Genomic DNA, 14,437 nt, shown 5'->3' with positions numbered 1-14,437 from the left:
TTGACAACTCTAAGTTGGACATTATCCTTTAATGCTAAATTTAGTCGAACTAAAACAAAATACTTTTTCTTTGTGGATATGATCCGTTGGACTGATTATTTCACTCGTGGAGTTACTAATAAATGTTGAAATTATTTTTTATGTAAATAAAAAAAAAAGACATTAACATAAATATATTTTAAATTTCATCCAAATTAATTAATAAAAAGAGAAGATTTTTAATAGAAGAGTAATATAATAATAGTAAAATATATTTATTAATTACAACCTCAACGCAATAACTAAATTAGGAAATCTTTTTAATAATATTCTGAAATTTTAATTCCAAACAAGCTGAGAAGGGGGAAGAAAAGCAGTTTCTTCGAAAAAAATGCATATTTTCAACTTCCTGAGAAACAAGAGACTGCACCAGCCAAATCCATCCGATTGGTTTCACAAGTAAACAATCTGATGCTCCTACGTATTAGAACCAGCTATTTATATCCCGGCTTGGAGGAGGAGGAGTTCAAACCGGCGCCGTCGAAGCCGCCACCGCTCGCCGTGCTGTTCTTTTCCGACATGGTCATCTGGGGAAGATGGTACGGCGAGGATGAGGACTGCGGGGCGTACATCTGCTGCCCCATCATCATCGTCATTCCGCCACCGTACATGGCAGGCGCGCCGGCAGCGTAGCCGGGCATATTGGTCCCGATACCCATAGAGGCGGCGACGGAGTCCATCTGCTGGTGCGGCGTCGACGAGGACGACGATGGACCACCGCCTCCCTTCTCGCCCTCCGTTTCGCGGAAACGCTGCAGGTAGACCTTGAGAGGCTCGACGTACTCCTCGAAGCCGAGGGTGGTCATGGCCCAGAGGAGGTCGTCGCCGTTTATGGTCTTTCGCTTCTCGCGCTGGCACTTGTCGGAGGCCTCCCCCGTGATGAAGCTGATGAACTCCGACACGCACTCCTGCACAGTCTCCTTGGCGTCCTTGGAGATCTTGGCGTTCGCCGGGAGCGCCTTCTTCATGATGCGGCTGACGTTGGCGATGGGCAGGAAGAAGCGATCCTGCTCCTTCGGCGACGATAGCTCCCCTACCGCTCCTGCTCCCGAGTGGCCTTGGTTGTGCCCGCCGGATTCGTTATCCGAATCCGCCATGGGAAACCCACCAAAAATCGCAACTTTTTAACCCACAAAACCACTCAAGATATCTCTTTGAAATCCACCGAGATGGCTCCTTGATTCAAAGACGCGAGTCCTGATTCCACGTTATACCAAGAATCAGGGACCGAAATAGGGATGAAACTTTGCCCCTTTTTCTCGCTGATAAATCACGATCAACAGAATCGAATTGACGCAAACGCCGCAATCTCCGTCAGAATCCGCTTAATCGAGGCGGAGGAAATACGAGCGCAGTTAGAGGGTAAAGAACAGCAAGCCGACAACGAGAGCGAGTTGAGCGCCGCCGGAAGAACCCTAGAAACCCTCGTCGAGCTCTCCAGGGGATTCGATGGAAACACCCGCCGGAGAATGGAGAAAAAGAAGTGTAAGGCGATACCGCGTTCGTTGGATCTTTGATCCTGTTATCGCATCGGAATGGACACGTGTCCGAAGGATGGCCGTTTGTTTGTCGATAAGAATGGTCCGTGCTGAATCGCATCGACCGTCCGAAGGATTGCGTCATCCTTTATCTCGGCCGTTGGCTTAGAAGGGGGCCACAACTGCCGGTTGAGCTTATCGAAAATTCAACATTTAGCCGGGGAAATTTTGAGTTCGCCCCCAGATTTTACCAGAATTTCGTTTTTATTCCTCGGTTTCAATAATTATAATTCACACCCAGAGTTTTCAATCCTTCCATCCTTACAGATACTAAATCTTGTAAAACTCTTGTGCGTGTACTCCCTAATGTATTCATCAATTGGGAAATTATCATCCATTTTCGGTCACAAGGAGATCAAAGGTAGGAAGAACAGAACATTTGTACTACAAGAAAGACAAATGGAACAACATGAATGCTCTAAAAGCAAAATTCAAAGCATTTTAAAGTAGCGACAAGACCTCAGGGGCAGTGTTCCAAAGGAAGCAAAGTTACATTTTATTTCAGAAACAATAAAACAGAAGTGATGGTCAAAGATGCAGCCATGTCAGCTCAAAAATGTTTTCCAGCACTGTAGAGTAAGAGTGGTCGCCTCTTAGGAATTGTCTTTCTCCACTTGCGTAGTTTCAGATATGTATTTGACCACATCGGCACAGCAAGCAAGTTTATCTGCCTTCTCATCAGGAATTTCAATGGAGAACTCCTGCTCAATGGCCATAACCAGCTCAACCCTGTCCAAGCTGTCTAGATTAAGGTCCTTTCTGAAGTCAGCCTTTTCTGTCACCTGCAAAGATTTCCTATGTTAATTAACCATATGCATTGAAGTACTATTTGGGCAATTTATCGGCACACACCTTCATGCTGAGTATTTTCAAATGGTGGATTTTTTTCCCCCACATCTAAGTAATAGGATGCCATTTGGTAAACGCCTAATATAATTGACTGTGAATTCACTATCTATTAATAGGGCATCATTTGGTAAACACCTAATTCATATTTCGCTACCTTTATCGTGGTGAAAGTATATACGTCATCCCTCTTCAATAATGCCATTCTGCTTTATCCATGATATAGGTAGAGAAATATCAATTACAAACCAATAATCTCATGCACACCAACTTTCTCTTCAGTAGTTTGATTTTACTTTAATCATACTAAAGGTAGTGAAGTGTAAACTACAAGTCAATGCTACCATCCATAAGAGAAAAGCAAAGAGGCTTCCATAGTCTTGTGTGATTATGGAACCATTGGGTTAAAAAGTAAATGTGTCAAAGTGTCAAAACTTGAAAGTATGGCTTTCAATGTGCTAGATAATAAAGAAAAACACATAAAGGGGTTTTCAGTGGATGTGAAGCAGGTTGCAATGAATCTGCAGAGTTATGAAGAGAGAGTAAATAGGAAAAAATGAGGATGATGCTAAAAGAAAATAAGCTACGATGATATAAAACAAATAGTAAGTCTCAACTATTTAGATTTTTGCTGCATGGATATTCTCCTGTTATGGAACTCCATGTATGATTATATCACTAGACATAATTAAAATCAAACTAATAAGGTTTTTTTAATATTATTTTCCACTGGCTGTCAGGTCTAACACTTTTTATCCAGCTAGAAAGAAACGTTGGTGAGTTTAATCATAGAGCTATATTATGTTATAACATCTTTTGTATCCATATAATACACGAGAGGAAAATTTTATCTTAAAAAAAAGCATTCCAAAGCTAGATGGAATGTAATATTATCCTCATTTTTGTGGACAATACATTATTATGTTTTGTGGTAACGTGATTCCTAAATTAATGTCAAAAGGCCAGGAAATGATAACAAAATTAAAATAACTAAAGACATCAATGATCAAACTAAGATTCTGAAACCAAGCACACTTGTAGAGTTAGGAACTTGAGATATGCATATACAACTGATGAAACAGATGCAAGCACTCAGCAAGCACATATGTTTGGTGAAAATCCAAAATATCAAGCCAGTTGATTCTGTTTCAATAGCCAGGGAGAGAAATAATCACATTTTATCCATCTGAAGCAAAAGAGAAAAATATGTAGAATAGAAATATAAATCACATGCTAGTCGCAGTGCTCTATGAGAAAACAATCGACGCTAAGTTTTCCATTACTGAAGACCAACTAAAAACGAGTTGAAAAGATATTAAAATCATAGTTCTCCCACTGAAACAAAGCCAACAAGCAGTAGGATTTGTAGTATATGTTAACCTACACAGTCAACTAAATTGACAATGCAAAACAATGACAGGAACAAAATTAAGAATGACAACCAATTGGGTTAGTTGGTCAGCATTTCCAGGATTGACGATTGCAAATCATGGTCATGAGGTGATTTGTGCTTAACATGTTGAAACCAAAATACGTTGATAAGTCAAAACTAGCATTGTAAAGCATATCAAACAAAGGGATCCAATCATCCTTGATTGCATCATGATGGTGATGTCAAATCGCATATCTAGGTATGGCAACGATTTACCTTGTTTGCGTCGATCCTGTCAAACTTCTTGACCGCCTCAAGCACGCGATTTGTGAGATCCTCCGAGGTTGACGATGAGCAAAAAAGCCTCTCCGGTGCCTCGAGTAATCTTCCTGCTGCTAGAAACTCTGGTAGCCCGGGTGATGACCAGCTCAGACGCAAATGCTTCACTATCGAATTCCTCAAGTATTGCATCTTAAGCAAACTCTAGAGAAATCAATTTAGTCGTGAAATCACTAAAAACAAGGTTAGAAAGAAAAACGACTCTTTATATCACGGTATTCCGTTATCAGATCACCAACCGAGATCAAAAAGTGGCAATAGAAGCGGATATCAAGCTCGAGAAGAGAGGGAAGAAGGAGAAGTGCGGAGATGGCTGTAGAAAGAAGTTCCAACGTCACACTAGAGGCGAAGGGAAGGTGCTCGAATTTTGGGGGCGACGGTGGGGGTTTAAGCGTGCAAAGCAAACCATCATAGACATATTTTGGGATAAAAAAAAAAAACGAGCGCCCTAATTTTTTTTTCAGTAAATTTATCTAGTCAGTATCTGACTGGTCAAATTGAATTGTAATATATATATATATATATATATATACACGCAGATTAATCCCAAATGGGCCGACTTGACTTCGAGTTCAGATATTCTGTTTTCATTATTTTTTTTTTTTTTTTTTTTTTTTTTTGTCTTCATGTCTCATTATCGATCGTATGAATCAGATTAAATTTTAAAAATGTCATGATATCTTATAATTTAATCTGATCTATCATAATGAAACATGAGAATAGAGAAAAATGAAAACAAAGGATCTGAACTGCTTAACTTCACCTAAAATTTTCACCAACCCGTAAATCGAAAAGGGACCGTTTAAATCAATATTTATAAAAAATTTCTTAATTGTACCATTATCTGGGACAGTGTATTATTTTTTTTAATTCAGATATTTAATTATTCGAAACGATTACTTATATAAATCAAAAAATATTCATTATGGGCAACACTTTTAGAATTATTTTTTCACCAAAAATAAATTACTTACGGTACACCGTAATTAAGATTCATTTCGAAAATAGCTGATTAACCGTTTAAAATTTTTAACCAGGTATACCATTATCCTGCACAGTGTCCTAATTTTTAAATTATCACAGAGACGTCCTTTTTAATTTAGGGTAGTGCTAAATGATCAAAATCTGACCAACTAAAATATATACATGCATGTATATTCAGAGATATTTTAGTAATATCAGATGTGTATATTAATTATATACATGCACATGCATGTATCATAATTGGATGATATAGATTTCTAGCTGGCCAGATTCTGACCAACAAGATTTACTGTTTAATTTATTAGGACAGTGCTAAACAGCCAGAATCTGGCCAGCTAGAATAGACCTTTTAGTAATTTTAAAGGTTATTATTAAGGGTAGGTAAGTAATATCATATTTTATAGGTCAATTATACCTTTTCCACTTATTTTAATATTTAATTTTTAAAAATTATCACTTTATATTGATATTGATGATTAATTATATTTCCAATGACATGTATTTACAAGAGACATGCAAATTATCTCTCTATATTAATAACTAATTATATTTCCAAAATAACATGCATTTCTAAACGATATTATAATTTTTGATATAAAAGAAGAAGAGAATAGTTTTTGATATAGAAGAAGAAGAGAATTGATGTTGTGATTTTCAATTTTAATATCAATTTTAACTCTAAACTAATTAAAGTCATCATTGAAAAAGTAGTATAATTAAGAATTAATTATTAATTTTTTATAGGGAAATGTCATTAACTATTTTCAATAAGAGTAAATCTTGCTGGCCAGAATCTGACCAGCTAGAAATCCCTATCTCCCAATTAAAATACATGCATGAACATGCATATAATTAATGTGGCCATATGAAATTACTAAAATACCCATGCATATGCTTGCATGCATATATTCTAGCTGGCCAGATTCTGGCCGTTTAGCAATACCCTTTCAATAAATTCTCTAGCGATTTAAAGTTCCTAATAAATTTTCCAGCTAATTTTAAGTTTTTCAAGATAAGAATAATTAATACTTTAATTAAGAGCTAATTATTATTTTTTATATATAAATACTATTAATAATTTTTAAAAATAGTATAATTAAGAACGAATTATTAATTTTTTATAAGGAAATATCATTAATAGTTTTCAATAAATTCCCTAAATGATTTCTAATAAACAAGATTTACTGATTTATTATATATAAATATTATTAATAATATTTAAAAGTAGTATAATTAAGAACTAATTATTAATTTTTTATAGGAAAATGTTATTAACAGGATAAGAATAATTAATATTTTAATTAAGAGCTAATTAGTAATTTTTATATATAAATATTATTAATAATATTTAAAAATAATATAATTAAGAACGAATTATTAATTTTTTATAGGGAAATATCATTAACCGTTTTCAATAAATTCTCTAAATGATTTCTAATAAACAAAATTTACTGATTTATTATATATAAATATTAGTAATAATATTTAAAAGTAGTATAATTAAGAACTAATTATTAATATTTATAGGAAAATCTAGCGGGCCAGTTTTCAATAAATTCTCTCACTGATTTCAAGTTCCTAATAAATTTTCCAACTAATTTTAAATAATTTCAAGAAAAGAATAAGTAATACTTTAAGTAAGGGCTAATTAGTAATTTATTAAATATAAATATTATTAATAATATTTAATTAATTTTCTAGCTGGCCAGATTCTGATCATATAGATTTACCAAATTTATTAATGGAAAATATTGAAAATCTTTTTTTGAAAAAAATCAAAAACCGAGAGTATTTTTTTTGTCGCCATTAATAAATGTATCGACAAAAGGGTTCAAAAATCAAGTGCTTTGAAGTGTGTTAAATCTTTGCCCGGTAGGAATATAAAACTGAAGCCTTTACAATTTACTCCTAGACTGCAACGCTGCTAAATTACTCTACATGACACACGCTCGACTCTGATCCAGCCGCCTCTGGTAAAGGCGCACGTCGTCCAATCTCATCGCTAAACGTATGCGGTCTTACGCACACTAACCCGTTCCTGCGGAGCATCTGAAAGGTTGCCTCATCGTCTCCGACTCCCTCGCTGCTACATGGGGCGCTCCGCCTCCGCCTCCGCCTCCGCCTCTTCATCACACGGCTCCGAATCGCCCTCGTGGTGGTAACTCTCACTCGCAGCAAGCTGAGAGACCTCCGCGCAGCCGGCGACGAAGTCGACAAGGCCCTCCCCGTAGGCCTCCCGCGGGAGCGGCGAGATCCGGAGTAGGATCGCGACGGCGCCGAGTAAAGCGACAGTGGATACGAGGAGGGGCCAGAAGAAGCCAGCCACGGTAGCGAAGTTGGGGCCGACGCTTGCGAGCGAGATGGCCGCGGCGGCTAGGGCGGCAGCGACGCCCAGGTGGATCCGGTACGCCACAATCGCTCCCACCACCGTCGACTGGATCACCATCGATCCGAAGCCACCACTGGCGAACACAGGCGAGATTGGGGGATTGAGGATAACTACGAGCAGATCAGGGATCGTGTTCCCATATCGCCCCTGGAACTTACCTGTTTCTTTCCATCAAGCAGCATAGGCTGTCCCATTAATTGGGCAACTAAATGAGGGCAGAAGTGGAAGTTCAGAATTTGACCACAGCCACTTCTTGTCCCTCAACCCCCAGGCCTCAGTCACATGCATTGCACATGCATTGCACATATAATTGTAAATTAAGAATAATAGATCAACTCCAGAGCAGATATTACTCAATTTGGGATGCAAGCTTTCAGTATCTAGACATGATCGAGTACTAAAAGATACCTTCGGTAACGCAGTAACAACAGTTGTAGCATGATTTAGTTTTGAGTTCTACGCGGATCCCTTCAGTGCATCGACCAAAGCATCCTTCAGATGGCCATTTGACGCTGCCACTCTGCGAGACATGATGTCCAAATCCCCACCGGACCTGATGCATCCACAAAAGGAGACACTCTAAGAAAGCTGACCAAGTTGGCCGATAAAAATCCATACGAATGCTTGAATTGCTTACGGGTCAAAGACTAGTCCTCCAGCTTCACCAATAATTACAGCAGCAGCTGCCACATCCCTGAGGACAAATTAATTGAACTGATTAGACATTAGATACGATGTTTTTTTAATTAGCACCGTAATAGTATAATGTATTAACGAACTGAAATTATAACCATGGGCCACCGAATCCTATATGGTAGCATAGATCAAGCCTCCCACACGCAACACCACAAAGGTCTAATGCAAGGGAACCACTCATCCTAACAGATCTCACCTGATACATTAAGCAGAAGAAGTCAGCAAAATACTCCCAGTATGAGATGTGATAATGCAAGGATAGTAATTAAAGATTACCTTATAAAGCAACTTACTGATTCTGTTGGTTATTGCATCAACAGAAGGTTTATCACGCTCGGTAGTATCCTGTTCAACCAGCATTGTCAATGCAATGAGAGTAAAAACGTGAATAAATTGAACAAATAGGCTAATACATTATGTCTAGGTCTCAACGTAGTTCAGATACTAAGAGGTTTAGCTACTTGAGAGGGAATCCCCATTATATCTATATCCATAGTTTCAGATACTAGTCGTGAGTTCAAATATCAACATTCTAACAAGAAATAGATGTTTGAGAAAGATATTTAGCAACCAAACATCTTTTACAAAATTAGAATTGGACACGTGGAGCTAGCCTCAGTGCACATTAAAATTGTCTCAAAGATAGAACTGCGGATGAGAATAATAGACAATTTAAACATGAATGATGAAAATAATGGTCTAACGTAATAGTCATGGAAACCATAGGAAAAAGATTATACAAGCAAGCATGGCACACCTCTGTCACTAGAAGGGCAGAAATAAGTTGAGTTTGAGACGAAGCTGTAAAATTTAAGTTCCTTTAGCTGAGTAACTAGGATAGTGAACGTGGCATATTGATTTTGATGTTATGGCATTCGTTAATCAAAGCAAAGAAGAGGTTTCCTGATGAAATGCTCAGAAGTTTTTTTTTTCGGTTTTCATGCCAAGAGAATGCATCACCTTTTATAGGATCTCCATTTAGGAAAGCACCTTGCCCAAGGACCCCAGTAAACAGCTGCATTTATTAGATAAAAGAAGTCTGAATATTATAGTAGCAATTGCATATGTATGCCGCGGAGGGGCCACCAATATGCAAATTCGTGATGCATCTAACTTATGAATATGATGATATCAACATGCTGGCAGGCTTGAGAATAGTAAAAGTAGTTGTATTGGAAAAATAAATTGCACCACATTTGGTGAAGGTTGACATATTAACCTCAAGATATCATCTAAATTTTATAAATTGATATAGCCAGACAGGGTTATTGCAAACAAACAAACAAACCAAAAAAAGAATATATAGCCACTTCTCTTTCAAAGTGAAACATGTGGCAAAAGATGGCTTGATCACCCAAAGTGCCTCTCACCGTCGGCCCCACAGCGAGATGAAAGAAGTAAATCACAATGACTGAGTGACCTCTTTAAATGGGAGAGATTTTATTCCTCAAGGAATAGTTCCCCTAGGGATTTGATCCCTATTCTCATGTGGTAATCTATCACCCAAGCACCAACTCGGCTATGCCCGTGGAGTGTTTAGAACATTAACACAAATAATCTCTTTGGTAAGTGTCATGATGGCAATTAATCTCTTTTGCAAGCATCATGATCTAGTCATGGCATTTTTTAAGTTTATACGGCACAAACATACAAGCCACAGGCAAATAAGAAAAAAAAATGTTTTCTTTCTTTCTGCCAATTCAGGGGATCAATTTATGCTCAAAGACATACTGACCTCACCCATTATTGGGTTGTAAACAACACCGAGAACAGGAATCTTCTCGATGGTAAGGCCAATAGATATGCAAACAAATGGGAACCTGCAGATACTGATAATTACTGCACAATACTTAAAACAAAGGGACACAGATGCTATCTCAATCACAAATAGTTATAGATGGATTTTTCAGAAGATGAGATGCTTCATTTTTACCCATGGACAAAATTAGTGGTGCCATCAATTGGATCAATAATCCATGTGGGCTCAGCAGTCAGCTCATCGGTACCAAAAGCAGCAGATGTTTCTTCACCAATGAACTGTATAAAGGCAAAGTTAGCATGTGGAATGAAGGGTTGAATTCAATGGGGAGAAGAAAAAAAAGATTGCCAAATGAAATTAGGACAAAGAATGTGTACCCTGTGATTAGGGAAACTGTGTTTGAGGTGGTTGAAGACAAGTTCTTCACAAGCCTTATCAGTTTCAGTTACCAAATCCACCTGCAAACATTGTCTAGTTTGTTAATTGTATTTCATGCATTTTGTTTCATTCGTGAACCAATAAAATCAACAGTCTATTCCTATCTTTCATTTCAAGTCTAAACCAAGAAAGTTAAACCATCTATATAAGTTGACATTCTCCATTAGAGAGAAGGATCATTCTTTTTTGTTTTTGTTTTTTAAGGATTACTTTTCTGAAAAAAAGATTAGTGAAGGAAGCCTACTAGTTTTGTTAGCTTAAATGGCTTAAACAAGCAAGGCCAGGAGTCTACAAACATACTCTGACAAGAGCAGGGAACAGAAGAAATCACTTGATAGAAGTAAATAGTCTAAACTAGCTAATAGGAGCTTGTGACAAACTCAAGCCAAGCCCATAACATAAACAATAGTATTATTGTCTGCAATTTTCTGGTGCTCAGGGACCCATGTGTTCATCACTTGAGGATGGATTGGGGTTTCCTCTTGTTGAAGGTTCTTAAATTACACTCTTACCAGATGATGGAGCATCAAACCTGCATGGTCGTGATGAGGAAGCAAGACGCTAGATTTCCAATGCTGGAATTAATAAACTCCATTAAAGAGCCAAGATGGAAAATTTCTGATGCTGAAATTAGTAAGCTCCAATAAAGAGCAAATAACGAAAGGAATTTTGAAAATTGTTGAATCATCCACTCAGGTGTCTTTGGTTAGCATGCATTCTACAAATACGTGTCTAAGTTTGAAGATGTTCACCGCCTGGTATAAATATTTGATATGGCAAGGCCCTCTCAATCATCACAATTCAAATTTGATGTTAGCTTGATGTATTAGCCAAGCTAAGATCTGAGCCCGGAAAGGTGCAAAGGAAGACCATATCTTTATTAACATAGCATAGAGAATACACTGATGCTAGAGACTTTTCTATCAAGTTCCCATCGCCAAGAGTGACACAATCATTTAGGAGGATTTGCATAGGGTCACAGCTGAAGTAATACTGCTTATATCAGGGCTGAGAATTGAGAATCAAAAAGACCGTTCTTCTAAATCACAAATACTATATGCCAAGGTCAATAAATCGGATTAGCTAATTTTCTACCAATTGCAGCATCCAATGTCATAATAAATTCGATAGGGTTCCGGCTCATAATGAGGGAGAAGGGAAGCGGCACCTGCCCTTTGTGCTCCGGGCGTTTCGTCTGGTAGAACGCCTCGCGGATGACCTGATCAGGATTCAGATTAGAGAGGAATACACATAAAGTCACATAAAAAATCGGCTCTATGTCCATAAGGCCGTCGGATCGAGCACCTCTCCAGCGATTTTAGAGGCGTCCACGGCGACGTCGAGGAACTCGTCGAGCGGGAAACTTTCTGCGAAGAAGATGTGATGACATCGAGAGGTGAAGGCGGTAGTGTTAAATCGGAGAAGAAAGGAGGAGGGTTGGAGTGCGCACCGGCCATGGCTGGTCCAAAACCTTTTGCTCCGCCTGCAACCGTCGTTCGAGGAACACACACATGCGCAGGTCACTCGCTCCATGTAATACGCCTGCCCATATTTACATTTACACCCTCTGACTGTTTTGTAAACATACCTTTACCTTTCACACTTTATAAATATTATACAAATATCTCTTACAATATTATTAAATTATCATTTTATCAAGTTTCATCACAAATTGCACGATACGTGGAATCATTCACACTTGTCTTCAGATGTTGACTGAAAATGTGTGAAAGTTGCAAGATAGCACAGTGAATTGAGAAGCTTGATCCAAGTTTCTCAAAGATTAGAAGGCAACAAATTTATTTAACTCACACAGACAAACAGATATCGATGGGGGATTATATTACAACACTGGTCTCCCTCACTGCAAACAAGCTCATAACTACACCAGTTGACCTACGCGTGTACATGTGAAGTTTCGATCCTTCACCAACCAAGAGGAGACAGTAATTCAGCTGTTGGACTCGGAACTAGAAGAAGGAGCGCTTAGAGGGAGCTCTGCCCACGGCTCTCATGAAGTTGGCCAGTTCCAACACCCTAGCTACCTTCGTCCCCCTCTTCGCCTCCGCCGACGCCTTCTTCTCCGCCGCCTTCTGTTGTGCTTTCGCAATGTCGTTTTGCATCTTCTCCATCGCCCTCGCCCTCTGCTTTTCCAGCTTCCTCTGTTCATAATTGTCGCCAAGAACATGAGAACGGAAATTGAGTAATTCATTTTGATTGAGAACTCGAAGAAGATTCAGATACGAATTGATGATGCCTTCGATTTGTTATATCTCAAGTGATTAAGCACGCAGATAAAAACAAACAAAATCCATGGCGAGTCTACGATTTGATTAGGATTACTAATTACCTCGACTCTCTTCAGCCAAGCAGTGGCTTTCTCCACCTGCTCGCTCTCCCACCCGTTGATGATCACCTCCTCGCGTTTGTACCTGTTGTTGACCTTGGCCACCTCCGCCGTCTGCCACGCCGCCACCTTCGACTCCACCTCCTCCCTCCTCACCACGTGCACCGGCGGCAACCCTACCTCCCCCGCGCCCTCGTCGTCCCCCGCACCGGGCGGCGACGTAAGCCCCGGCGACGCGATGGGATCAGTGGGTACGATAGCGAGCGGGTTCGTCTCCGTCGACACCTCCGCCACCTCCTCTCCTAGCACATCTTCGCCTCTGTCGTTGCTCTCGTTGCCATAATGACCGCTTCCGTTCTGCTGCGCGTTGGAGCCGGAGACGACCATAGCGCTGAGCTCCCTGGTCATAGTCGAGTCGATCAAGCTGACGTTCGTCCTCACCGAAAGACTTCCGGCGCCGTCCCAGGGGTCCCTCCGGCGGCCGCGGCTAGCGAGGGAGCGGGGGGTCAGTGGGTGGATGTCGCGCAGCTCGGGGATGTCTTCGCCTTCTCCATGCTCTGCTCTTGTCACGCTTCGATCATTCCACATGTCCAGGTGAGGAGGCCGCGGGGGGAGGAGGCCGATATAAGAAGGTGTTGGTGGTGGCCGGCGGTGTGACCACTATAGTGCGGGGAGGTGAGGGGAAACTTCTCGTTTTGTCCGGTCATTGGTATGGGACAGTTAATGAGGTGATGCGTGCCATAACGAAATGTGGGGAATTGATGGGTGCGCAGGACCAACCAATAAAGGAGAACTATTAAACAAAATATGGAAGAATATGCTTCGCACTAAATCCACTGGGGACGCGTGGAGTCGCGCGAAGCAGCGCTGCTCTGCGCGTGGAGCGAGACGCGCACTGCCTGTGTGATTCGTCTGGGAAACGACGCTGTGTCGGGCGCAGAGAGGAGCAGCGTCGAATAGTGTGGTGAATGGGCGATCAGTGTCGTGGGCCATGGGGCGGGACACGCAGCGGGAGCCTCCACTACGCGCGGCCTGACGACCGAGCCAGCGCCCCGCCCCACGCGTCGGGATTGACCGGCGCTGTGTCGGTCGGTCTCGTTGCTCTGTCTCGTCCGGTTGAATGGGACAGCGCCGCATGCAGGGGACTTCATCTCCCTTTTCGTTTATTATATCATCAAATATTCAATTTTCACCCTCATAATCAAATATTCATATCCTATCTAAATATTATATTACTATCAATAATTATTATTTTTAAAAAAAATTAAATTATTTCAATAAAGATATAAATATTTATTTTAAAATGGATAAAAATCAAAAAGATAACCCAGATTTTACAAATCATTGAAAGCATATCTCGTTTTTTAAAAAAACAATGAAAGGCGTCTCTTATGATTTTATTTCAAAATTATTTCTGTATGCATTGTTGCTGTAAAAATTACTTGATAATTTTTAGAATATGTAACAACTATCGGTTAACTTATGAGACATGTAAAAATTATTTGGTAACTGCTGCAATATGTTAAAATTATCATTAACTGTTACAATATATTTAATGTGAGTTTAAGATTTAAAATTTAAATATGAAATATCTTAACATTATCGTATCACAATAGTTTCTATAATTATTTTGATGAAATTTAAATAATTTTAATTTAATTGATAAATAATATTTGATATAATAGTGTAT

The 14,437-nt window shown here is 39.4% G+C and overlaps 5 protein-coding genes across 6 annotated transcripts; all 5 read right to left on the bottom strand.

Moving 5' to 3' along the window:
• Positions 1-356: 356 nt before the first annotated feature.
• LOC121985603 (nuclear transcription factor Y subunit B-3-like) lies at positions 357-1,542 on the bottom strand. Its single transcript, XM_042539163.1, has one exon. The coding sequence runs from the start codon at positions 1,134-1,136 to the stop codon at positions 474-476; it is 663 nt and encodes a 220-aa protein (XP_042395097.1). The 5' UTR covers positions 1,137-1,542; the 3' UTR covers positions 357-473.
• Positions 1,543-1,939: 397 nt separating this feature from the next.
• On the bottom strand, positions 1,940-4,572 carry LOC121985605 (acyl carrier protein-like). Its single transcript, XM_042539165.1, has 3 exons — positions 4,374-4,572; positions 4,072-4,278; positions 1,940-2,359 (listed from the first exon to the last, which is right to left on the bottom strand). Exons 2-3 carry the CDS (start codon positions 4,264-4,266, stop codon positions 2,171-2,173), a joined length of 384 nt encoding a protein of 127 aa, XP_042395099.1. The 5' UTR covers positions 4,267-4,278; positions 4,374-4,572; the 3' UTR covers positions 1,940-2,170.
• A 2,376-nt stretch (positions 4,573-6,948) lies between these two features.
• Positions 6,949-7,805, bottom strand: LOC121985604. The gene is made up of 2 exons (XM_042539164.1): positions 7,666-7,805; positions 6,949-7,580 (listed from the first exon to the last, which is right to left on the bottom strand). Exons 1-2 carry the CDS (start codon positions 7,677-7,679, stop codon positions 7,205-7,207), a joined length of 390 nt encoding a protein of 129 aa, XP_042395098.1. The 5' UTR covers positions 7,680-7,805; the 3' UTR covers positions 6,949-7,204.
• LOC121985600 (inositol-phosphate phosphatase-like) lies at positions 6,949-12,027 on the bottom strand. Of its 2 annotated transcripts, XM_042539160.1 has the most exons (12): positions 11,851-12,027; positions 11,706-11,767; positions 11,569-11,619; positions 10,340-10,420; positions 10,137-10,240; positions 9,939-10,023; positions 9,164-9,218; positions 8,961-9,004; positions 8,480-8,548; positions 8,299-8,399; positions 8,145-8,201; positions 6,949-8,060 (listed from the first exon to the last, which is right to left on the bottom strand). In XM_042539160.1, exons 1-12 carry the CDS (start codon positions 11,855-11,857, stop codon positions 7,964-7,966), a joined length of 813 nt encoding a protein of 270 aa, XP_042395094.1. In that variant the 5' UTR covers positions 11,858-12,027; the 3' UTR covers positions 6,949-7,963. The 2 variants fall into 2 exon arrangements, with proteins under 2 accessions (XP_042395094.1, XP_042395095.1); XM_042539161.1 differs by lacking the exons at positions 8,961-9,004; positions 9,164-9,218.
• Positions 12,028-12,172: 145 nt separating this feature from the next.
• Positions 12,173-13,464, bottom strand: LOC121985601 (remorin 4.1-like). The gene is made up of 2 exons (XM_042539162.1): positions 12,751-13,464; positions 12,173-12,562 (listed from the first exon to the last, which is right to left on the bottom strand). The coding sequence occupies exons 1-2, from the start codon at positions 13,333-13,335 to the stop codon at positions 12,371-12,373; spliced, it is 777 nt and encodes a 258-aa protein (XP_042395096.1). The 5' UTR covers positions 13,336-13,464; the 3' UTR covers positions 12,173-12,370.
• Positions 13,465-14,437: the final 973 nt, after the last annotated feature.

The sequence above is a fragment of the Zingiber officinale genome, chromosome 5B, assembly GCF_018446385.1.
Source record: "Zingiber officinale cultivar Zhangliang chromosome 5B, Zo_v1.1, whole genome shotgun sequence".
Taxonomy (NCBI): Eukaryota; Viridiplantae; Streptophyta; class Magnoliopsida; order Zingiberales; family Zingiberaceae; genus Zingiber; species Zingiber officinale.
Note: the sequence above shows the minus strand (reverse complement) of the source record. Positions and strands in the feature narration are given on the sequence as shown.